This window comes from Notolepis coatsorum (assembly GCF_963971535.1).
Source record: "Notolepis coatsorum genome assembly, chromosome: 6".
Taxonomy (NCBI): domain Eukaryota; kingdom Metazoa; phylum Chordata; class Actinopteri; order Aulopiformes; family Paralepididae; genus Notolepis; species Notolepis coatsorum.
Genome location: NC_140170.1, coordinates 42,798,157 through 42,824,917, shown reverse-complemented (window position 1 = coordinate 42,824,917; position 26,761 = coordinate 42,798,157). Strand labels below are relative to the sequence as shown.

Genomic DNA, 26,761 nt, shown 5'->3' with positions numbered 1-26,761 from the left:
CACACACACACACACACACACACACACAGAGAAGTAAATTTTTTTTTTTTTCTTTTTTAAACTTCGATTTTTTTTTTAATGTTCGAAGCTTGTGCCATCGAACGAAGCTTCGAACCTTCGAAGTATTTAAGACAGCCCTAATTGTAATCACATAGCATGTGATTATCGTTAAATGATTATCGTGAACAGTGAGCTGTAGGACAACGCCATATTTGGACTAGCAAGATGAAGGGATAGCCTGTTGCTAACCGTGGCCAGTCACAATTAGGGGTGGAACGGTTCACAAAATCGACGGTTCGGTTCGTATCACGGTTTTGGGCTAACTGTTTTTTCGGTTCGGTTCGATATACGTTGTTTTTTTTATATAAAAAAAAATGTAACACTCAAAAATCTAAACATGCTTCTCATTTAATATATATTAAAAAAAAGTTTACAGTGGTTTGCCTTAAATAATGTTTGGCACACAAACACCGAACTGACTGAAAAATATAGGCCAACAACGAATTAACACGTTATTACCCGCCATGCGTTGTGCGCCAACAACGAAGGAACACGTTTTTGGGATCAATATTTCATTTTTTCGCCATGGCATTCATAATTGTGTCTGGCGAGTTACACTCCAAGCCCAACCGGAAGTGGCGCTCTGTGCATCGAGGACATTTTTCCGGCAGTTATATCTTGTAGTGTGGATCTAGATACACACTCGAGTGCATTGGGATTGCTTTCGAAACGCAATAATCAATATGATTTCGGCGTTTATTGCGTCATACAAACGGGAAATGGATCTAGCAGATCGACGTCAAATAATTGGAATATTTTTCCTCCAGTCTCATCTGCGAACGGTAAGAGGAAACTAACGTTATTTTCAGCCCGATTGTTTATTCATTTCACGGCAATCCATCTGCTCAACGTATCAACCCATAGTAAAACATTTAAAAAGACGCTACTGACGATCAAGGAATTATAAACGACCCCCCCTTTTTTTCACGCATGCTGAAGCATAATGTATACCGATCATATACATTTGAATTTTTTAATATAGCGTGTATAGGAAATAAACGCCAATCAATAATCTTATCATATGCGTCTGGGCCTATAACTCGCGTTTTAGGAATTACTGCAGAAAACCTTAAAAACATACTTATATTCACGACGGTATTAACACGACAATGTATGAATGAAAAAATATAACGTTCCCACATCCGGAACGATAGATACCCGATGTTGAATGGGCCATAGTAATGTCAATATACCTATAATATTTAAAAAGTTATAGCCCTGCAAAGAAGGTAAACATCTCCATAGGGTTACAGCGGTGGCAGACTGGGTATAATGATGGGCACAATGCCCGGCGGACAATGTGTTAATATAAACACAAAAAAACAATGTCAACAATGTTTAAATTACCTGATTGTCAGTTCTTAACCCTTTCAGTGCCGGCCATTAACATGGTTAAGCATGGTTAAATGCCACCACCCACTTCAATGATAGCGTTGTGAATGCATAGTCTCTGTCTTAAATTATGGCTATGTGTCTAATCTGCCTGTCGCTTATCAATGACTTGTTTGCAGTCAACATTGTCGAAACGGATTGTTTTTTCATTTCCGTTTTATAACATTTTAAAAAGCCCTCGTTTTCAAGGAAAATATATAGATTCCGTGATAAACGGCATTTACTGGAATATTCTAGCATACACAAACACGTTGTCATTTTTCTGCCTATTTATGAATCGTTTACAAATAAACACTAGATTATCGATAGTATATGTGTACTTATGCACGCTATAGAGGCGGGCTGAAATATCGATTCTCTCATTTCCTGATCGCGCACACACAGACACACGCATAGGGCAAACGCTTATATCTCTGTGAAAACAGCTCTGATTATCCTAAGACTGGTAAAATAAATTCCTTACCTGAGATCAGATGTTATCCAAAAAGATTATTCCAATTCCTGATCGCCATTCCAAATATCGATCACGCTTATTGATTACAGTGTTGGGTACTGTAAATACATAATCAACGCGTTTTCCGGGCCGGCGAGCACAATGGATTCTTCAGTTGGCCTTGAGGGAAAATGTAAAATGAGTAAACTGGCCACCCCCCCTGCATCAGTGTAAAGTAATGGGGTGCAGTTACACAGGGAGAGACGATAGGGGGCGGTATCTTCCCAATTGAGCTCAGAGAGACTCTGCAGCACTAACCCGAGGGCGTGTATCGCTTCCGCAACGGAATTCGGTTTCCGGGTTCCTCTGATTGGCCGCGACCCCCACGTGACCCGCCCCCTATCCACCGCTCTGCCGCTGCCGCGCGCGGCAGAGAGCGGCCGCGGACTCACTTGCTTCCTCAATTTATACGCATGGAAGTATTGACTGAATGAATGAATGAATGAAAACTTTATTTAACAGATTGCAGAATGGGGACAATACAGTACAGCTCAATACACAATTGTTAAGGGGATGCAGACCTGAGAAAGACGTTTGTCTTGTTTACATCAGGGTCCCCCATTTTCAATTCATATAGAACGACTACGCCGTAACAAATCATTAAAAAAATATACCGTTAACTGGAATATGTTGTGCCTTTACACATATGTTGGATTATGTAATTGGTTTGTCATGACAAACAAATAAAATATTGCGTCGTTCTATATGAATTGAAAATGGGGGACCCTGATGTAAACAAGACAAACGTCTTTCTCAGGTCTGCATCCCCTTAACAATTGTGTGTATTGAGCCGTACTGTATTGTACCCATTCTGCACTCTGTTAAATAAAGTTTTCATTCATTCAGTCAATACTTCCATGCGTATAAATTGGGGAAGCGAGCGAGTCCGCGGCCGCTCGCTCTGCCGCGCGCGTCAGCGGCAGAGCGGTGGATAGGGGGGCGGGTCACGTGGGGGTCGCGGCCAATCAGAGGAACCCGGAAACCGAATTCCGTTGCGGAAGCGATACACGCAACCCGAGGCTCGATTGATGAAATATGAATTCAAATCGCCAATAAAAAAAGAAAGACAAACAAACGCTATATAGCGTCGGGGGCACTCAAAGGTCGGCATGAACTAATGACAAAATGTGTCTGTGGCACTCAATGTGTTAATGGAAAGATTAGTTTTCCGCTTGAAATTAAAGTGCAGTATTTGAAATACAATGAAAGGAATATGGCTGGATTTCTTATCAAAGGGAAAAGTGTCACTGTTATTTAAAATAAATAAACAAATTAGAAGGCCATCAATATAAATTGCAGCATACATCAAACTAACACACACACTGTACTGTTTCAAAACAACACTGCTCTGTTCATTCTATTTTTAAAATACGTACATTATCTGTACATTTATTTAGACTTAACATTATTTAAATATTGAGTGCAACTAGTGGATTAACGTAATTCGGTGAGTTGGAACTATCTATGGGTTGGGGGACCGCACGGACAATTTAGCATCACAGACCTTCTTGACTCTAACGTTACCGGAGTTGAATCGAGTTGATAACATGCAGTGGAGAAGCGACAATAGTCCCGGTTGGAGTTAGTAAACACAGTTGTATGTTAGCCTTCTTGGATGTTGAATAAACGCCTATCATTGTCTTTCAACACCCGCCTCTCAGACTCCCATTTTCTCCTCTGCTAGCTAGTAGCTACGGTAACATTTCATTGGCTGTATTAGCTGGCGGGCTACCATAGTTAAAACGTGCGTTGTGTTGTACAAACTGCTAACGTTATGGCAAGTTTGTGTGTAGGCCTATGTAATGTTAATGGCTATGTTTTTAAAGTCGTAATGAAGATTGATTTATATTTCGCTTGCCATTTCCACAAACTGACTAGCACCTGCAGTGCTGCTGCTGCCTGCAGCCAGCGCTCACCTCTTTCGCCTCCGTGCCAAATGACGTATTTTTTTTAATTATTTGCGCATCCCCTGAACCGAACAATACCCACACGCCCCGAACCGTGGACGTCGTGCCGAACGGTGTACGGTTCGAATGCGTATCGTTCCACCCCTAGTCACAATACATGGCCAAAATTTACTTCTTGTTTTTCCTCCTACGTTTTTTTTGTTTTGTCCTCATATCCGTACACCTTTTCCAAAGCAAAATTCAAGCACTTTTCATGCATTTTCAAGGTGCCTTTTCAAGCATTTCCAACATCTATGTAACTGAGGGGTACAATTCCCTGACTGTATTGATAAGTATGGTATCATTAAACCACTACCTGCTTTATGTACTTTAAATACTGGCCACACAGTACATGATGTAGATATGATGAACACTTTCCCACCTGATGAAACGAAGTCCACACAAATGTATAAATCGAATATTTTATATAGCAAAGGGTATATACAACGTTCACTTAATGACATTTATGATTTGAATGCACTTGTAAGGCAAATGAGTATTCGTTGGTAAATCAACATTGAATGTCCAATCTCTGGTTACGCAGGGAGCAAGTATACAACCTGGTTCTTTAGGGAACTATAGCGATGGTACTTAGATGATTATAGCTGGATACACTAAAGGGGGGTCCCGCTGGTTGTAAGTCAGTAGGGGGGGGGGGGGTTAGGAGAGCCGCTGGCGATATCCCATCTGGCCGACGATTTCTTGGGAGAATTCAGAGTGCTGAACACGGTGCCCACAGAACCTCGGTCCGCAGATGAATACAGCTGGGCCCTCTTGTAGACGGTAGCTGCCGGTCCACAACGAAGAGACGTGAGGCGACCTCACTCGGGGTAGAGCGCCGTCTCACCTGGACTCCTCTCAGGGGGGGTAGTTCCAACACTCAGCAGTGTTGGCCGTTATCCATGGCATAATCAAAGCACCCAAAGCACGTAGATAATCCAAGCCGTGTAGGGCTCGTCGTCGTCCGGGTAAAGTAATCCAATGTACAGGTCCACTCGTCCTGGCCCAGAGCTCCTCGGATGCAAGCACCACACGTGGTCTGCCCAGCCTGGTTAAGACTCTAGATAACGCCAGGAACGATGGGGGTACTGCTCACTTTATAACTCTAACCGAACGATGCACCATACATAATAGACTATTATTAACTTAATAGAAATACGTCCCACTCGACGGTATAGTGCCAAACTATGACAATTCAACTATTAATCCACACGATGTCTCAATGCCTATTCTGAGGCCAAGTAGGCCATACTACACCACACGTGCGTCGTGGGTGAGGCTTCACGTCTGTTACTAGGTTGGAGGGTAAAGGACTAATGGACTAAAAGAAAGTTCTACTTTACTTGCGCCATATATATATGCGCTGTGAACAAATAGTACCATTCGTATTTCGCCAGACGTATTCCTACGCGGAACCGGGCTTGTAACGACATGTTCGTCGGCACGATTGAACTTGAACCAAGGGGCTTGGCTGCTGGCGCCAGGTTCTCGTCCAATGGTAGAATGAAACTATTATGGGCTGTTAGTAGACTAAAGGGATATTCAGTGTATATGTACAAGGAATATACAGGGGATATCAAACGATATACAAATACTATTAAATATATATCCATAAATAAATATATATATTCGGTTTAATCTGATCCTTCACAACAATCTAACTATAACTATATTCAAATATATAAATGTACTTCTTGTTTTTCCTCCTACGTTGTTTGTTTTTGTTTTGTTGCCTTGATCCCATGTGAGTAATGTATTTGTCTGCATGTCTTCAGGGCTGGTGAGGATGTGAGCCAGAGCCCGAGCCGAGCCGAGATCACCAACAGCAGCAGCAGCAGCCTGGCGCTCTCGACCTCCACCAGCAGTCCCAGGACCAGCTCTATACTGCTGTCGGGACTGGACAGCCTGCAGGTAGGAACACATACACACACACACACGCAGGCAGACACACACAATCAGGTAGGCAGAAACATACAGAGGCATACACCGCTATAATGACCTCCACACATTCCAAGCTGATATCTCATATAATCTTACACTGCCGCTTTTCCTTTTCTCTCTTTCTATATTTCCCCTTCAGGTTCTGTCCTCCCCCAGCGGTGTCCTCATTCTGGACGCCCCTCTGGTCCTGGACCCTCTTCCCCTCCTGCCCCTGCAGGCCTCTCCTACGAGGGCCCGCTCCCCCGACGTCATCTCCTCCGCCTCCACGGCCATGTCCCAGGACATGCCGGAGATCGCCTCCCAGACCCTGCAGCTCCAGCGCGGGCTGGTGTCCGTCCCGGAGCCCCTGCTGCCCCTGCCGGCCCTCCAGACGGACAGCATGGCCTCCGCGGCCTCTGCCCTGCACCTCCTCTCCTCGGCACGCGGAGCCAACAACAACAACAGGTCAGAGGAACAAGCCCAGTCCTCTTAACCCTTTCACTGCCACACGACAGCCGGTTAACCCTTTCACTGTGGCGATACAGAAGGTTAGCCCTTTACTATCACACAATCCGCGGAGCTAATGATGCTAATGATGGAGCATCGCCGTCGGTTGTGTGATAGTAAAGGGTTAACCTTCTGCCGTGTGGCAGTGAAAGGGTTAACAGTGTAAAATGTAACCATATGGACAAGGTTATATAACGCACAATTCATGAATTGTTCTTAGGCACAAATTTGTTTTTTTTACACACTGTAGGGATTTCTTGCCCTCAATTTAGTCTTTCTAAATAATTTAATTTCTAAAATAACTGTCACAACTGTCTGATGGGTTCTATGGGTCGCCACGATTCTCTCCTTTACCTACATGCCCACTTTATGCTAATCCCATGCATTACAAATTTGTTATTTTCAGCCATTCAATTTTTTTTTGTATTTGACCATTTCCCCAGACTAGGGTCCCTAAACGGTCTTGTAATTGCATACATTTACTGTAAATCTGAGACTCTTGTGAATCCAATGAGCCTGATTCTATTTATCTCTGATGATGTTAGTCCCCATAGTAGCCTTTTCATTGTAGTGAGACCATTATTATTATTCTTTTTAAACTTGACATCATTGTATAAAATCACCTGCTGTGACCTGATGATCACAGCGCCTCATGAAACTTTAAACTAGAGACCTAGGGCATCCAGAGAATGTATGGGGTTATGGTGGGGGGGAGGGGGGGTTCTGAGCGATTTCCAGAACACAAGTGCTCGCCATCCAATCTGCGAAAAATGCAATTCTCACAGAAGATGACATAATGTCTCCAAATGTCTGTTTTTTTTTTATATCGAATCACAGCATACATTTTCTATAGTCTTGGTATATTTTGGAGGGATGTTTAAAATGTGAACAATGGGGGATGATTAGTGGGCAGCCCCTACCGTCACCTGGGCGGGGCACCTACTACTGGCTATGGTAAGGGAAACACTGTTACACCACACTTGGTGACGTAAACCAAAGTCTATTCTTATTTCATTGTCCATTTAGCCTATTGCCTCTGGAGCTGGGGGGAGCAACTGGGTGCATGGGTGGAGCTGGAGAGGTGGAGCCAAGACTTAGCCACACACCTTCGTTGCTAGAGAACGCCCTATCGCAGGAGAGCGCCGGGGGAGGAGCAGGGCCTTCAGATGGAAGTGTAAGCCACGCCCCTTGGCCAGCAGCGCCTGACATCACCAGGGAAACGAGGAACAGTCTGAGGGATAATGGACTGGGTGACTGGTGAGGCCACACAATGAGCATACACACAAACGCATGCAACATGCACTCGACAACAGCAGCTTATTTGACTACTCGGCGCATACTGGATCTTTTAAAGGTACATGCCAACATTATGGGAAATGTGCTTACAGTGTTCTTCAGAGTCAGACAAAAAAGATGGATACCATGTGCAGTAGAAAGCTATCCGGCTGAAAGCTACCCTATCTTAGCACAAATTAATGGAAGCGGATACGGACCACTGGGCACATATTGGATATTTTAAAGATCCAGTCCATATCACTGGTGGTGTCAAATATGTCTCATTAACTTGCCGTGGCAAAGATCTTTCCTCCACAATTTACCTATCTCAAAACCCTGCCCTATTTTCGCAATCCTCCAATCACTACTGTTGCTTCCCCCGGACAAACTGTCTGTCGTTGGATGTTAGCGATGGCTGTGTCACGTCTCCGTGTCTCATGTGTTTACAGTTCAAGAGAGGAGCTGAAAGACAGACACATGAGCTCCCCCTACCACAGACGCTCCTACCACCTCACACAGAACGACAGCCAGGATGCCAGTGCAGAGCAGAGGTAATGCTCATGCGCCTATATGAAAACATTTGCTTCCTTACTCACGCATACATATTCAGAGATGGCATGCATGCCAATTACAATGGGCACCAACCGGGAGCTGGATGTTAGTGCTAAGTGCAACATCATCTTCAATTAGGCTACCCATGTTATACCATCTAAAAATAAGATTCCAGGCAGCCTATGTAATTAATGAAGACATTGACGCCTGCCTCTTGATGTCACTATGAATGCTTGGCATGTATGACGCCGTTGTTGAGCTTGGAACCAAAGTGAAGTAAATCACCCTGGGGCTCCGCAGCCTGATGGAGATCTAGCTTCCGAGCCTCGGGATGAGGGTTGGGTACAGCGAAGCGGGTACCGAGTGGTACCGGTGCCAGCTTGCTCCGTACTACCTGGACCCCATCACTTATTTCGGTGTCTCATTTTGGTGCCTTATGCATGATGACCATCAATCACCCCTTTTGTGGTCTGGAAAGTCGCAGAGCACTTTTCTCTCACCTACTGCCCAGCCAACAGGCTCACATGCACGTCAAAAGTGACAGGCAATACGCAGAACCGCATCATGTCAAAAGCAAATCACTAGTATGGCTTAGCCTTACTGAAACAGACGATGACAGCAGCAGATAATTGGTTGCATTTTGCACCTTTGTTTTACTGAGACGTGCCAATACATTTTCTTTAGGTTACACTGGTGTGATTTTCAAACAAAAACACTTGCAATACTTATTCAAAAGTGTTTATTGTCCATCCCAGTCTCAATGTCTCGTGATGTAATCTGCTGCGCAAGCTAAACTGCATGTGTTTGGTTGGAGCGTCTCCCTCTCTCTCAACCCCTCTGTCTCGTTGCAAACAGCATAGACTACAGAAGCGCTCTGTGTCATATTACAGGAAGAATATGCCTCTACCCCCCCTGTACAGTGCTTCAGCAAATCAACCAGTACTACAAGCAGATGAAACAGAAAGACAGAATTCAGATCCTGAACCAGAACAAGGGAGTGAAGATGCAGAGTTTCAATGGCTAAAGTACGGTACAGAGTATGGTTCAAACAAGAGCTGTCCTACCCCTGCCCCATTTGCAGTATAAAGAAGCATCTTTTAAGGTCAATGTTGGTCGTGGTTTCTAAAGGCTATTCCTTAGATTTGTGTTGAGATAATTTCATATAATAACATATAATTTCAAGCATGTTTCTTCCCAAAACTAGATTTAAATAGGACATTTTTATTAAAGAAAAATAAATACAAAAAGAGTTCTTATTTTCAGTATTGATTTTGGAACCGTATGGGAACTAGCGTCGTTTTGAATAGTGCTGTATGATTAATCTAATCGGAATTGCATTCGCGTTGGCAGTCTGTGCGATTTAATTAAATAAATGTGTGTGTGCTGAATGCATGCGGGTGAAAGCCTGCAACTTCTCACATTAAGTGTCCAAATCCGAGCTGTTTAATTAAAAAGCTGTATATATGTGTATACACATTATATTTGCGCACATAATGTAGCAAATGTTTAGGAAAAGTAATCGTACTACTTACTGGCCACAGGAGTCTTCAATAACGTTTGAATGGGAATCCATTTTGTGAATCCATTTGTTGAAACATCTTTGTTGGCAGATGGCTCTGGGTCCTGAGACACTTATTATAACGGTCTGAGCCTGTCTCCCTCAATACTGGACCAATTACAAACATTATTGTCCCTATTATTCATTTAGACCCCACATGATGGCTGCTCTAACCTGCTGTGTTTGTGTGTCTCTCTCAGTGACCATGACGACGAGGTGGCCAGCCTGGCGTCCTCCTCTGGGAACTGTGGCGCTCGCTCTTCTCACAGACTCCCTGTGAAGGACTGGAAGACCTCGCCACGAGGTTCGCCTAAACTGAAGAGGAAGAGCAAGAAAGAGGACGGGTATGTTCGGGGGGGGGGGGGGGGGGGGGGGGGTTCGAGTGGCTCAGGAGGTAGAGCAGTTGTCTGGTAATCGTAAAGGTTCCCGGTTCGATTCCCGCTCCTCCCCAGGCAGCGTGTCGAGGTGTCCTTGAGCAAGACACTTCACCCCTAATTGCTCCCAATGAGCAGGTTGGCGCCTTGCATGGTTGCCTCCGCCGTTGGCGGGTGAATGTGATGAACAAAATTGTAAAGCCCTTTGGATACAAGTGCTATATAAATGCACCATTTAGGGCGGCTAGGTGGTGCAGTGGGCAAGGCACTCACCACCAATGCTGGAGACGCTGGGTTCGAGGCCAGCTCTCCACATTGTTTTCAGTTTGGCTGGTCGTCCGTACTAATACAATTGGCAGTATTAGGGGGAGGGAAAACTGATGGGTGGAGATCGGACGTTGTGGACAGCGACTCCTACAGGTCGGTTGGTGCGCCTGCGCAGTAGAATCAAGAAGTGATGGGGGCGGCGTCCCTCCAAAGCGCAGACCCCTGACGCTGAAAGATCGCGCTGTGCAGGTGAAAAGATGCGACGGCTGCTACCTCGAGTATCGGAGGGGACTCGTGCTATGTATGACTTACACGTCCACATTGCAGCCGGCCAGTGGGTGGCAAGAAACAGCGTTCGAGACAGGGGAGGGTTGAATTGGACGATACGAAATTGGGATGGGAGAAAAATAGAAAAATGGGAGAAAAAGTCAAATGCACCATTTACCATTTAGGTTCTTCTCTCACTCTGGAAAGCAGCCATTCATGCACCCGTTAAGAGCCAAACTAGTCATTATTGGAGTTGAACTAGTCGTTATCAGAGCTAAATTAGTTGTTATTGGAGCTTAACTAGTAATTATTAGAGCTGAATTAGTTGTTATTAGAGCCGAATTAGTTATTTGTTGTTATTGTAACATTCAGTTTTTTTTTATTCCCAAATTGGTCAAAGTGAGGGAGAACATTTGTTCTGAAAGGTAATCCGGGCAGCGCTTTGTTTTACATTTAAATCAGATTTGATTAGTGGGGGCTGTGGGAACGTTGTTGTAAACTTTTCAGGGTTACTTACATTATATTATATATTAGGATGGAAACTTTTAAATTAAGCCCCTCTGTCAGCTTTTTCACCAGGAGCTCAAAATTAATTAAATGTTCTCAAAATAAGGTTAGAACGTTTGTTCAGTCGTCTGAAAGGTAATTCAGTCAGTGCTTTGATTTGTATTTAAATAAGCTTTGATTAGTGGGGGTGGTGGGGACGTTGCTGCGAAGCTTTCAGTGCTGCTCACATCATGTTTGATGAGATGAAAACTTTTCACCAGGAGCGCAAAATTCATAAAATGTCTGATATAATTAATTTTAGTGAGCGTATCTGACTCATACGCTTCCTTTAGAGGATACAACCTCTTTAAATCCCCATGGATGTGCTTATTATTCTTTTCAGGAAATGCCTTGTTCAGTATGAAATAAGACGTAACCTTTTCAAATACGTACGAGCCGAGATTTATTTCACGTCACAAATGGATCAATACAGTCCGTATTAAGTGATGTTGTGTTTCTTTTTCAAATGTAGCCTAGAGTAAAGACCCTAACCCTACCTTTTGTTCAGCAATGATTTGAAGTGTTTGAAGCGAAATATGAGCTTATAAAAATCTCTGCTCATTGCATCGGTAAAACCAGATGATTTAGACGTGAGGACATGACGCCATCATGAAATCGTTGTAGTCCTATACTAAGAAAGAGGAGACCCAGGGCTTTTGATGGACATAGATATTTCATAAAACTACACTACCCAGCTCACACCAGCAAAGCTGTAGCCGGCTGACGTGAAAAATATATCTCACGGGTCGATAAAATACAACGTATATTGTTTCTTTACCTTCCTGTGAATGTCTAGCAAAAACGTGTCTCAATTCAGTAAAAATGGCGGAGCATTATACAAAAGTAACTGTACTTACAGTAGATTTCATTCACGGTCTTTGCTGCCCTGTATCGGGTGCCTGGTGGTACTAAATCCAGATTTAACTCTGCCATTGGAAAGAGGAGATTTGGGCCGATCCATAGATGTATGACCTGGCCATAATAATGTAATTTATAGGCCTGATATTATATATTCATATTTCATGTAGAATGTGTCCGGATGGGGGCGGCTGGGTGGCGCAGCGGACATTGCGCTCGTCACCAACGCACAAGACACTGGTATCGACTCCGGCTGTCAGCGTTGCCTCCGGCTTGGGCCGGCCGTCATACTAACTCAATTGGCAGAGTTAGCGGGAGGGAAGTCGATGGGGTGGTAATCTGGACGTTGTGGACAGCGACTCCTACAGGTCGGACAGGGCGCATGCACAGCAAAAGACAGGAGAGGGCGGGGGCAGTGTGAGCCTCCTACATGTTACTCCTCGCCAATGAGAGTCCACGCTGGCAGGTGAAAAGAGGGCAGCTGGCTGTCTCCATATGTATCGGAGGAAGCATGTGATAGACCTCAGGGCTCCCTAGAACAACCAGTAGGGGGTACATGCGTGCAACGACCAGGTAGGGGACGGGGGAATTGGCATAACTACTAAATTGGGATGGGAGAAAAAACACAGAAAAAATCAGGAGGAGAAAAAGACAAGTAAAAAAAAAAAAAAAAAAAAATGTGTCCGGATGGCAAAAAAACCTGTAAATCATCTGCCCTTTGTTAATTTGCTTAGATTTTAGTACACTTGATCTGAAGAAGGTGCTGAATGAGCTCAGTGGAATTGTTTCACCTTTGGTCAATGTTAGCATGGTGTTATTCACCGTCAAAGATGGGGGGGAAATTGATAAAAAAAAAAAATTATATTCTCCTTTTGTTTCATTACAATCTACTCAAGCATAGTAATGGACACAATATTTCTGACACTGGGAATACATTCCCTGACGTCCATAGATGTCCCTAGATACCAATAAATGACCATGAGGTGGCAGCCCTAGTTCCCACCTTCATTGTTCTCTTGTAGCTCAGATAATACATATATAGCTGTAAACATGTCACGTTTCTTTCAAAGTTGCACAATTCCGCAGCACTTAGTAGCCCAACAGCTTTGATCCTCCTCCTTGTGGCATGGTAGTGTAGTGGTTAACACTGTCGCCTCACAGCAAGAAGGTCCAGGGTTCGATTCCCGCTTGGGGACCAGGTTTCTGCCATGCCAGTTACCCAGGTCGGGTATCTCCCGGTCCTTTCTGTGTGGAGAAACCCAATGGAAAAACATGCAAAAACAACAGATCGCTAAGTCGCTAACACTGTCGTGTCCGTGACGAAGACGGGCAGCAGCACTTGGATGGTCCCCGGGCGCGGCTCACGCCACAGCCCCCGTCTCCTCCCGGCTCACGCCACAGCCCCCGTCTCCTCCCGCCTCACGCCACAGCCCCCGTCTCCTCCCGGCTCACGCCACAGCCCCCGTCTCCTCCCGGCTGCCCTTGGGGGGAAGGACGACGGGATGGGTTAAGCGCAGAGGAGTATCGCATCGGCGATCCTATACTACAAAAACAATGCATGCATGTGTGTTCCGGTCTGTGTGTGTGCTAACCGCTAAGATTGAGGATAATTGCATGCCAATTAAATACCTCTGCGACAGGTCCTGCATTATTATATTATTATTATATTATATTGCATTTAGTCAAACAACAGTGTGTTTGAATATTCTCTGTGCCACTCTCTTCAGGGAATCCTCTCAGTCCAGACAGACGGACCACTCTCAGGTTGGTACTCTCACATAATATTTAGTGTATTTTGGGTAGTCTGTAAGTAATAGTAGTAGTAGTGCTTTATTGGCATGTAGTAGTAGTCACAAGACCACTTGTTGCCACTTTACAGATTAAGAATTCACCCAAACGTCAACACACAGAATCCGTTGTTTCTTTCAAGTCTCTGCTTAAAACATACTTCTATTCACCAGCGTTTTGAATCTTCTTAACACTTTGGCGACCACACTCTTGCAGCGATTTATGCCTCAGAGGACAGAGGTTTGTTTACAAACCGATGTACTTTCTAAGAGCTATATATATCATTTATAGTATTGCTATCTGTCCATTCTCATTGTCACTTGAGTGCATAAACCGTGCCTTCATAATGGCTTAAAGAAAATAAAAATCCATCGGTTGGTTGTCATTTTATAGCGTCGTGAATATAAGGTTTATCACGCTTTTCGTCTCGTCTTTTTTCCAGGAAGCTAGATAATAGGCGTTGGCGCCGTTATATCAAACGCCATTTCTGCTGTATATATACGAATGAAATAAAACAAACTGCGTAGCATCCGGACTATTACAGAGCATCTATGGATGAAATGGAGGCGGCGGGTAACGCAGATTAGTATTATTTATTAGCAATATAGTGTGCGTTCAATCAGCCATGTTCACTGATCGATCACGTTAGGTTTTAAAACAATGTCCAATCCAGCTGTAATTTGGGGTAATAGTATCCTACCGTCCATTGTGATCGCCGTGTGATCGCCGGCAGCATTTCTTCATTAGTCATCGGATTCTGGTAGATCGATATGTCCATTGGCTAATCATAAATCCCATTATTCCAGGCTGAAATATGCGTTCGGTAACGTGATCAAAGATGGAGGGTCTTCGTTTGGAATCGAGGCTCATATGATCCGCCCACAGACTGTTTTTTTTCTTCTTTTTTTTTATTCCCTCAATGATACTGCAGTGGAGCGATGGCGCCCCTAAGCGGATCTGGCCGGTATTGCATGTTTCGAAAATCAAATATGTGGGTAGGTCATGGATCTCGATCGTGGACGTTAATAGCGTTATAAATATGGAATAAAACAATAACAACTTGCCACGGCTATATACGTGGCTCTGGTCCACAACGCATGGCACCGAAACACGTATATATTCGTGGCTGGTCCTTAAAGTGTTAACTCATTCTGCGCCAACCACGTAATATTACGTGTTTGCTCGCCAAACGTTGAGCGCCAAACACGTAATATTACGTTTTTAGATCGTTTTTTCTTTTTTTTTTTGATTTTAATATCCTATACTCTCACGGACCTCTGTGTTATCATTGGAACTCATTCCGAGACCCCGAGAGTGAAATGCCGGCCGAATCCTGCTAGGTGGCAGTATCGCCCACCCTTTGAAACCTTATTTCACACTGTTACATTATATATGGTCCGGGCGGAGAATTTAGTATCCGAGCACTTTGGAACACGTAGCACATAGTGACTGTCAAATGAGCCATAGTATTGTCTCCATAGCTATAATATAGATATAGCTCTGCAAACATCGTGACGCAATGGAAAGCTGGCGCATTGACTACAGGGATGAGGGTAATAGCTGGCGCTGAATGAGTTAATGGGTTTTGAGCTGCTTGTATATAGTGTATGTCTCTATGTACTGATCTTTGTATGCCTGCTTTACAGTATTTGAATGTTATTGTTATTTATAATGCCTTGTACAGCAATGAAAATACAGCTATAGGTTAAGAAAATCTAGTTTATACACAGACATATTTAAATTACCTAAAAAAAAAGAAAAAGGCTACAATACAGCCATTGTTGTAATTGAACTGCCGTTTCTGCTGCTGTGAATCAAATCAAATTGACTTGCTGTCCTTCTTTTCTTCCATTTTTCTCCTGCATCCTTTCCCCCCCCCGCTTTTCTCCTCCCTCCTCCCTGTATCGTCACACAGATGAACACAGAGGTCCAGGAGGAGCTGTTGATGCTGCTACGTGGCCAGCAGAGGGAGCTAGCGCAGCTGCGGGGACAAATGAACGTCATGCAGAGCTCGCTCATGGCCCACGGGGGGCAAATGGACACTATGCAGAGTTCTGTCATGGCCCATGTAGATCACGTCATGGCCAGCCACACGGAACAGGAACGTATCCTTTACACTTGTTTATATTTGATTAGGCAGGTCAGTGAGTGACAGGGAATCGGTTGGAGAGAGAAGGGAGACGTGAAACAAACATCTGACCAGGCTTTGAGCCTCGGACGTTAGGAATACATGGTATGTGCCTTTAGCGTGGTGAGCCACCAGGATGCCCCCAGTAGGGATATCTCAAGGGAATGTGACATTGAATATCTTTATTTTTTAGTGATATGCCTGCCCTATCATAAAGAACACAATGGGTGACAGAAAAGATGGTGGAGTGGGTATGGCATGTAATGGCGACTGCAGCTGAACTCAAACCCACAATGTTGGTAAAGTATGTAATACGCACCGCAGTCCTTGAGTCCCCAGGATGCCGTGATTCAAGCTACATTCTACAAAATGTGTCTGCAGCTGCATTCAGCTATACTACCACTGTGAGACACACAGGCACAATGCTTCACTAGTGCTATAGAAGAGAAGCAACCAGACTGTACTACCACTGAGACACACAGGCACAATGCTTTACTAGTGCTATAGAAGAGAAGCAACCAGACTGTACTACCACTGTGAGACACACAGGCACAATGCTTCACTAGTGCTATAGAAGAGAAGCAACCAGACTGTACTACCACTGTGAGACACACAGGCACAATGCTTCACTAGTGCTATAGAAGAGAAGCAACCAGACTGTACTACCACTGTGAGACACACAGGCACAATGCTTCACTAGTGCTATAGAAGAGAAGCAACCAGACTGTACTACCACTGTGAGACACACAGGCACAATGCTTCACTAGTGCTATAGAAGAGAAGCAACCAGACTGTACTACCACTGTGAGACACACAGGCACAATGCTTCACTAGTGCTATAGAAGAGAAGCAACCAGACTGTACTACCACTGTGAGACACACAGGCACAATGCTTCACTAGTGCTATAGAAGAGAAGCAACCAGACTGTACTACCACTGTGAGACACACAGGCACAATGCTTCACTAGTGCTATAGAAGAGAAGCAACCTTGAGAATAGGACATTAAGTAAACAACGAGAAAACACAACTGCAGTTTTATGTTCAACTTGTGCTCAAGTGGAGCTAATTCAACCCAAGGGAGAGGGTTTGTGAATGTACTGGAAAGTTTATGGAACTTGAAAATATGTTTTTGAAGCCTGGAAATGTTTTGGGAAATTATTAAATGGATTTTTTATTTTTATTTTTTATACAATTACCAGTAATACCAGTAATCGGTCCTCACAATCTGCCCTAAAAGTGGATAAACTGAAACCAGCTCCCGGAAGCGGGAATTATCCCATTTGTTACACGTTCTAGTGTCAATTTCCAGACCCAGAACTCTGTTTTCAATTAATTCAATATGCACTGCCCATATGCATTTCTCATAATGTTGGCATGTTCCTTTTTAATCTCCATTAAAAACATATAGGCATAGTATATAGTCTTCCTATAATAACTTAAATAATTGATATAACTCTGGATCAGCAGTTACTTGAAAGAGTAAACTGAAAATCCTAGTTGAACATAGCTCCACTCGGCAGAGAAGCTAACTGGAAGCCTAGTGTCCAAGGGATTTGTCATTTAGTCCAATTGTGCTGTGAGCCTAAACAATAAGCATCAAGTAGGATTTATTATACAACGGTCAAGGAAATTGTTTTTACAAAGCCAGTACAAATCATACATGTCCTATACACTCTATCTTGTCTGCCATTTGCCAATCTTTAACAAGGGGGCTTGTGGGTAAGGAACGTTGACCTTCACATTTCCTATGAAAGCTAAACAAAATCCAGGTAATGGTAACACAGTGTGGGTGTTTCTGTCTGATGTTTGTTTGTCAGTTCTACAAGTTACTTAATCAGGTGTTCAATCAGTCTTTTCTATACAATATTCCGTAAGCTCCTTAATTCACTGGCCACTGTGGCTGGTTGATTTATATACTGTATATATATATAAAAAAAAAAAAAAAAAAAAAAAAAAAGGTCTGTTTCATGGCCTAATTATTAGAACCCTTAACCGTTGGTGTGTTCAGAGCGTCGGCTGGAGCGTGCGTTGGCAGAAAGCCAGAGTCGCAGCCAGCAGCTTAATGATCAGCTGGCCCAGCAGCTAAGTCACGCCCTCAGCTCCACCCTAACCAGCAGACTGGACAAGACGCTGAGAGAAGAGATGAAGAAAACCGTCCCACAGAGTAAGGGCGTCATAAGCTATTCTATTTGGTAGACTTGTTTTTTCCCCAAAGTGCCTCAGGTCACCATTAGTGCATACGTTTATTGGATGAATGGCTCCAGTACAGTGAAGGACAGTTGTCTTTGGATCTGATGGATGCCCACTTGCACTGTCTGCACTTATTCTCTGTTAGTATCATCATATGTCTCAATCTAACCCTGTTTTCGTCGTCATCATCTTGTCTGCAAAACTCTGCTTATGCCTCCAGAATGCACCCAAATCTAAGTCGTAATCCAGCTCTCAAAAACTTTTTCTCTACAGCTTTCATTCTCTGCTCCAGTGAGCATTAAGTCAGGATCTCTAGTGTTTAAAGGAGTTAGGGATGGGTACCTTTCACATTTGAACCGATACCGGTACCGGTACCTGTGAATCGATACCGGTACCCAACGGTACCTTTTTTCGGTACTTTAGTCTCAAGAAATTTTATTTACCTACCTCAGTCGTAAAAAAAAAATCCAAACTTCAAATAACTACAATTTCGACAGTTTTCGGCTTGTCATTGCTCCGACTGCTTTGTTGTTGAATCAAGTCAAATCCTAGGTAAGCATATAGTGTGCGTGTGAACGTTGACATGAAAAAAAAAAAATAATAATAATAATAATAATAATAATAAAAAAATAAAACTTAATTTTTTTTTCGGTTTCTCACTTGATTCGATACTCGGTAGTACCGACGTGTTTCGGTTCGGTACCTCGAAATTACCGAATTCGGTACCCATCCCTAAAAGGAGTACGCCGACTTTTTGACAAATAACCTCTTTCATCAACTCATCATTATGAGGCGAGAAGATCTGTGTTTGTTTCATCCTTGTGCATCCAGTAATTTCTGCACCACGGTCCATGCTAACGCTTTAACACACAGTACCTGTTCAGTCTCCGGTACAAAATAGCTGAGCTGCGTTAGGATCTTGCCACTGACCCTGGCCCAGCTTAATTCATTAAGTGATTAATCAGTCAACCACTATTCCCGGAGCCAAAGTGTCATAATAAACAAACAGTAAAAGGGTCTGTAATGGAGTGGTTGTGGGTGATTTTGGCCCCTGGCTCTAATTGTGGCCCCGGTTTTGGTTCTGGTGCAGGTTATAGACCTAAGGCTGTTCTTGGGATACTTGCTGACAAAAGCACGCCTTCTGTCTTACCTGCATTGGTTAGTATCTTTGGGAGGAAATGGATGGTGGATGGATGGTATCTTGATCATTATTCTAAAGCAGGGGTCTCAAACTCGCGGCCCGCGGGCCAATTGCGGCCCGCGGGATGATATTTTGCGGCCCCCTACTGGACGTCAACGTTTAGTGTTAGTGCGGCCCACGCGCAACTGTTTGCCGAGTCGTTGCGCGAGAGTTGGAAGTTTTATTTATTTTATCACTTGTAGGCTACCATAGCGCAGGCTCATGACAGCAACGTTATGTTAGTGACTTGGTTGAAACGTGATTCCGGAGTGATATCAACTATCAAGTAAAGTGGAAGCAAATGCATCCTCGCTCTCTCTCTCCTCTGCGAGCAGTGCTCTGCATGTCACGCAGCACTGCCACTGTGTGTCTGTGTATGGGTCTGGCCCAATCACATACGCGTCCCGTCAGCGTTTTCCCCCCTCACCCACAGTCTGCGAATCAGATGCAGAGTAGGGGAGTAGGGCGGGTCTTCACGGACTGCATGTCGTCTCTCTCTTTCAGTTCAAATCGGAGCAGAGTTGACAGCGCATCTATTCTACAGTAAACTCGCTCCCAGTTTTATCTCTGTGAGATAAATGTAGCTATTAGCCTATTTTCGCCAGCAGGCAGGCAGCAGAAAAATATGGCATTTTCAAAGATGGTCAGTAAAAGAAATGTCGACTGCATTCAAAGGTGAATGGACGGGAAAATAATCCGTTCATGCTGAGTCCCAGCCAGGGGCGTAGCTGGAGATTCTGGGCCCCATGAAAGAATCAATTTGTGGGCCCCCAATCTATTAAAAAATGTGGGGCCCCCAATCTATAAAAAAAATGTGGGGCATTTGCTGGGCCCTTGGAATCATCCTAACCCCCCCCCCCCCCCAGCTACTCCCCTGGTCCCAGCACCAAACCAATTATGTGACTATATGCCAAGAAACGGTAGCTATTTGAAAATAATGTATGACTGAAGTGATGGAGACCATGTTTGAAGGCAAACAAAAGCAAATCCCCCTCAGATCGCACAGCAACCAGAATAACTGAAATACTGGCACAGTGCATTTCCATAGCTGTGGATAAGTCTACTGACACAGCTGTGGATAAGTCTACTGACACCACTAAGAAGCCTGAAGATAAGATTGAGAAGATTGGATCAGTTGTACTTTTTTTTGAATACTTGAAACCCTTTTTTTGTGGAATATTTGATGCGGCCCAGCCTCACCCAGACTCCACCTCCAGCGGCCCCCAGGTAAATTGAGTTTGAGACCCCTGTTCTAAAGCAACGGTGATCAAGTTATTCTGCGGCGGCTCCACCCACTGCAGAGTGGATTTAGAGGAAACGCCGTAGTATACAATTTGAAGAAACTCATTCCTTCTCCTAAAGCTACAGACAGTCAAGTTTAATGATCGAGCTAATGGTCAACAGTCATTTCATTGATCACACAAGAAAGCATCTCTTGGACCAGCGAGCCCCGGGGCGGGAGATGGCAGGAAACCTCAGCTCAATCCAACGCTCTAAGAGGGGTTTGTGTGTGTGTCAAGCAAGCATGAACATGGAGGGTTTAATGAGATTGAACCTCACTTGTGTCTATAGCTCTCTCCCTGCTCACTGACTCCTCGTCCAAAAGGACTGACATGTGGGGCAGCTAGTGCCTACTGCAGTGTCTCCCCCTACCATGCCTGCCCCCCCAACATTTGTTATGTTATTCACCTAATTTATGTGCACTTGCTTCGTTTCAGCTCAGTGAGAGTCTACTGTGTTTCGCTATTATTTATGGTCTCACTAGATTCTCCTCTGCTCTCGTGTTTCACAGAGGACGGGGCTTAGCCCCTGCACACACACACACAGAGTGGAGCAGAGAAGAGACGGGCACTGAATCAGATATGAGGGAAATATAGTGAAATTGAAACTTTAAATACATATTGAATAAGGGGTTGAGTACCACTTAATGGAAGAGGGAACTCTTATAAGGCAGAGCAGGGGTATAGTTTCCCTGTGTCCATTGGTTTTATGAGCTAAGTGAGAATGGTAATGAACTGGACTTGAAGAACTGGACAAGTCTTTCTCTGTAGCACACGTTGCTACATTGTCATGTAGTGACTGAACACACACATGCAAGATGGGCGACACATAGGAACACACCACTTTTTTTGGTCACAGATGAAATTTCCTCTGCCAATCCAAGTGCTCATGTCCGTCTTCGTCAGCGTTGGCAATCTGTTCTGCATCTTTTTCCATTGGGTTTATCTTTTTCTGGAGGGGAAACCCTCGCGAGCACTTGGAGAACATGCAAACACCACACAGAAAGGCCCAGGAGAGATACCTGGCAACCTGGTCCCCAAGTGGGCATCAAACCCAGGACCTTCTTACTGTGAGGCGACGGTGTTAACCAGTCAGAGCAACAGTGCCAGGGCTGTGTAGGGTTTAGTCAGAGTAGTGATTACAGTACGGCAGGGCTCTACAGTGCGACCAAATTGCTCGCATATGCCCCTAAAAATATGTGTGCGAACCGTAAAAGTCAATTACGCGCACGCTGTGCGAGTACAGATTACAGCCTCTCTCGTCTTTTTTTTCATCCGCCGTGAGAATCGTTAAAAAACTACAAGTCCCACATTGCACTCAAGCCAACGGTCCAATCACAGTAGAGTGACATGACTGGTTTCATGAGAAAGAAAGCAAATGACCAATCGGAAGCTCTCATTTGGCTTGTTTACTTCCTGAAACGCCACCATTGCGATATGCGATAGTTTCCCGAGACATGTAACTTCTAGTCTTACCAATAGCAATATATTTTAGAACACCTAGATTTAGCGATAGCAATAGTAATATAACGTTAATGCAACGAAACGAATGCCTTGCTTTGTTAATCATAACGTTGATGCAGTAGCGTATGCCGTTGTGTTGACTGTAACGGACATGATAACAACATAACACTGTACACATTCAAATTGCGATAATCGATTCTAACATTTTCAAATAGATGCAGTTGAATTTTCCCCTTCGGATCGATGCATTGTTACACCCCTACACCAAAGTAACTGGCCCACTGTGTATGTGTGTACAGTGTGTACAGTGTGTATAACGCGCAAACGTATGCATGGAAAAATGATCTCTTTTTTGCATCTTGGACGGAAGAAAGTCACTGTCAAATGACCATAGTATTGTCCCCATCAATGGGACCCAATGGGAAAATAATTGACCCTGAATCTGTTGCTAGTATCCGTTTCACCCAACACCAGTTTATAGCCAACCACCATTTTTTTAATATTTGTATTTATAATTTAAATCATATAACGTTATTTCGCTGCATATTAAATCACTGTAAATACTAATGTAAATCATTGTTTCGTTGTACATATTGTGTATAGTTTATAACGTTATTGTTTTTTACATAACGTTAGTAGCTAGCTAGCTTGCTAGCCATTCCCGAAACTCCTCCACATGCCCGATTTAAAATGTTTCTCTCCTCTTTGTATACTCCTTACAAACAAAGTATTCTGCCAGGGAACTTATGGACATGACCGTAGTAGTTATAAGGTTTTTGAGCTTGTAACGTTAACGTTAGTTAGCTATTGTGGTATCAGCAGGCCGTGACGTGTAGCTAGTAGGGTTGGGCATCGTTTGGATTTGAACGATTCCGGTTCCGATTCTCCATTTCGATTCCTGTTCTAAACGATTATCGATTCTGATTCTTTGAGGTGCAGGTCAAAACAGGTCACAGCTTATTTTGCAGGAGATTTTTTTTATTTATTTTTTGAAAACTCTTAAATTTTTTTCATACTATTCACATTGTCAGTTGACTTGATACTAGGGGTGGGACGATACATCGATCCAGTTCGATATATCGATCTATTATCAATAATCAAATAGGATCGATGCCACGTAAAAAGATCGATTCATATTGCGATACTCTTATTTTGAAAATCCGGCGACGTCATCGCCCCGCGCCCAGTGTTGTGAAACTCAAACTCCATTTAACATCAACAGCAGTAGCGTCTAGAGCGTCACTAGAGCAAGACTAGTGTGCCTATTCTGTGACCCAAAACATGTCCCTGCTGTTTTATTCCACAACGGGTCCAATGCATCTAACCTGCTTTGCAATCCTCGTCACTCCATTATGCCCACGTCGCGTTAAAGATCGAAGATAACGTTACTTTAGCGTGAGCTAACAAGCTAACCCAGAGCCATAGGCAGAGAGAAGTGGGGACTGGGAGGGTGCATTCTCGGGGATAGCCCCACTAACGGGATCTGGCCGGTACTGCACCTTGGGACTCCCAATATGCTTTTCCAGCCAAAATACAGCTCTGTGACAGTGAATAGGATATTAATATCGAGGAAAAAAAAGAAATGAACCAAAAACAGTGAACAGGAGGTCTATTTGTATTAAAAACAATAGATTGTTTTTAATTTAAATGTCTGGAAGAGCTCAAAAATAAAAATGTCATGATATTTCCATTGCCTTTTTTTTGTTGATTTAAATGTTACTGATTGTATTAAATGGGCACATAATATCGTCTCATATCGATCGCAGGCACCTGAATCGAAGCGTATCGTATCGTGGCAGACTCCGTGATATCGGATAATATCGTATCGTTGTCCAAAGAATCGATATCGTATCGTGATTAAACTGGTGATTCCCACCCCTACTTGATACAGTTTAATTTGGTTGCTGTACTGTACTGGAAGTTAAGAACCGGTTCCTATTAGAACCGGTTCTCGGTGCCCAACTCGCGTGTATCTTTTCCGCAACGGAATTCGGTTTCCGGGTTCCTCTGATTGGCCACTGACCCTACCCTATTACACGCCCCCCTTATCGACGCGCGTTATGCGACGCTCTACAGCTCTTTCGCTGACTTCCTGACTTCCTCGCAGAACAGCTGTTTCCGTATTTATAATATTGGAAACGCTGCGCTGTGAGCGCTGTGAAGCACCTCTGTATTAAATGCCGACAGCACCTCTGTATTAAATGCCGCCAGCACCTCTGTATTAAATGCCGACTCTTCAATCAATCAATAACAACATTAACGATAACGTTAACGTTAGCATTAGGCTAACGCCAAGCTGTAATGTTACCAGTCTTGCGTCTATCTGCTAACGTTAGCATTAGGTAATAACCGGTTTAAAATGGATGGTGATTACCTTACGTTGTGTCTATTCTGCTAGCATTAATGTTACTAGTACAAACAATAAAACCAAAACATTGACATCTAACTTATCTTTAGATATTTACTCAACCTCTAATGTCTAACTATGAATGAACACAACACTCTAACTTAACATCTTTAGCTAATAAAGTACTCAACCTCTAATGTTTAACTATGAACAAACACAACACTCTAACTTACCATCTTTACATAATAAAGTACTCAACCTCTACTGTCTTTAACTATGAACAAACACAACACTCTAACTTACCATCTTTAGATAATAAAGTACTCAACCACTACTGTCTTTAACTATGAACAAACACAACACTCTAACTTACCATCTTTAGATAATAAAGTACTCAACCTCTACTGTCTTTAACTATGAACAAACACAACACTCTAACTTAACATCTTTAGATAATAAAGTACTCAACCGAGTAGAGTGTAGACAAGTACACTCAGTCCTACTGTAAGAGCATGGGTCTGAGCCCCAAGTACACTCAGTCCTACTGTAAGAGCATGGGTCTGAGCCCTAAGTACACTCAGTCCTACTGTAAGAGCATGGGTCTGAGCCCTAAGTACACTCAGTCCTACTGTAAGAGCATGGGTCTGAGCCCCAAGTACACTCAGTCCTACTGTAAGAGCATGGGTCTGAGCCCCAAGTACACTCAGTCCTACTGTAAGAGCATGGATCACTCTGAGCCCCAAGTACACTCAGTCCTACTGTAAGAGCATGGGTCACTCTGAGCCCTAAGTACACTCCGTCCTACTGTAAGAGCATGGGTCTGAGCCCCAAGTACATTCCGTCCTACTGTAAGAGCATGGGTCTGAGCCCCAAGTACACTCCGTCCTACTGTAAGAGCATGGGTCACTCTGAGCCCTAAGTACACTCCGTCCTACTGTAAGAGCATGGGTCTGAGCCCCAAGTACGCTCAGTCCTACGGTAAGAGCATGGGTCTGAGCCCCAAGTACGCTCAGTCCTACTGTAAGAGCATGGGTCTGAGCCCTAAGCACACTCAGTTCTATATCAGGATCTCCCTGTGAAAGCATACCACGAGAAGACTTTAACTTGAGACCATCTCGGATTGTCACGTCTCCCCCTCTTAACGTGTGCTACGACCCTGACATAGACCCGATACAAGCAGCCATAAGCTGCAGCAGAGGTTCAGTCCAGTGATTGCCTTGCTGGACAAACCATAAGCCCAGAACATAGTGTTGTGTTTGTTCATAGTTAAAGACGGTAGAGGTTGAGTACTTTTTTATCTAAAGATGGTAAGTTAGAGTGTTGTGTTTGTTCATAGTTAAAGACAGTAGAGGTTGAGTACTTTATTATCTAAAGATGGTAAGTTAGAGTGTTGTGTTTGTTCATAGTTAAAGACGGTAGAGGTTGAGTACTTTATTATCTAAAGATGGTAAGTTGTTAAGAGTGTTGTGTTTGTTCATAGTTAAAGACAGTAGAGGTTGAGTACTTTATTAGCTAAAGATGTTAAGTTAGAGTGTTGTGTTCATTCATAGTTAGACATTAGAGGTTGAGTAAATATCTAAAGATAAGTTAGATGTCAATGTTTTGGTTTGATTGTTTGTACTAGTAACGTTAATGCTAGCAGAATAGACACAACGTGAGGTAATCACCATCCATTTTAAACCGGTTATTACCTAATGCTAACGTTAGCAGATAGACGTGAGACTGGTAACATTACAGCTTGGCGTTAGCCTAATGGTAACGTTAACGTTAATGTTGTTATTGATTGATTGATGAGTCGGCATTTAATAGAGGTGCTGTCGGCATTTAATACAGAGGTGCTGTCGGCATTTAATACAGAGGTGCTTCACAGCGCTCACAGCGCGGCGTTTCCAATATTATAAATACGGAAACAGCTGTTCTGCGAGGAAGTCAGGAAGTCAGCGAAAGAGCTGTAGAGCGTCGCATAACTTGCGTCGATAAGGCGGCGTGTAATAGGGTAGGGTCACTTGGGGTCAGTGGCCAATCAGAGGAACCCGGAAACCGAATTCCGTTGCGGAAAAGATACACGCGCCCAACTCTAGTAGCTAGCTAGCTTGCTAGCCGGCATGATGCATGTGCAGTGCTTGCCCCACAGGTCTGAGAAGAGGATCTGCACATTTTACTCGTTCCCGAAACTCCTCTACATGCCCCAATTTAAAATGGTTCACGACCGTAGACATTGCTAACGTCTAGTACGTTTAGCGGGTTAACGTTAGCTAGCTAGCTATCAGCTTGCCGTGACGTGAGATAGGCGACAGCTGCCCACTGAACAACAGGCTGCATACTGGTAAATGTAGTTCTTTTTTACAACAAATTAAAAACCTTATAA

At 43.7% G+C, this 26,761-nt stretch overlaps 1 protein-coding gene across 3 annotated transcripts in view; it reads left to right on the top strand.

Moving 5' to 3' along the window:
* Positions 1-26,761, top strand: part of edc4 (enhancer of mRNA decapping 4) — a 147,248-nt gene that overhangs the window by 44,665 nt on the left and 75,822 nt on the right. For 2 of the 3 annotated variants that reach the window (XM_084316734.1, XM_084316733.1), the window contains exons 17-24: positions 5,667-5,802; positions 5,972-6,276; positions 7,345-7,575; positions 8,043-8,144; positions 9,904-10,047; positions 13,743-13,779; positions 15,719-15,908; positions 17,941-18,096. In XM_084316734.1, coding sequence (XP_084172860.1) covers positions 5,667-5,802; positions 5,972-6,276; positions 7,345-7,575; positions 8,043-8,144; positions 9,904-10,047; positions 13,743-13,779; positions 15,719-15,908; positions 17,941-18,096 — 1,301 coding nt within the window. Of the gene's footprint in view, positions 1-5,666; positions 5,803-5,971; positions 6,277-7,344; positions 7,576-8,042; positions 8,145-9,035; positions 9,171-9,903; positions 10,048-13,742; positions 13,780-15,718; positions 15,909-17,940; positions 18,097-26,761 lie in introns of all 3 variants that reach the window. The other variant, XM_084316732.1, reaches the window with a different exon arrangement.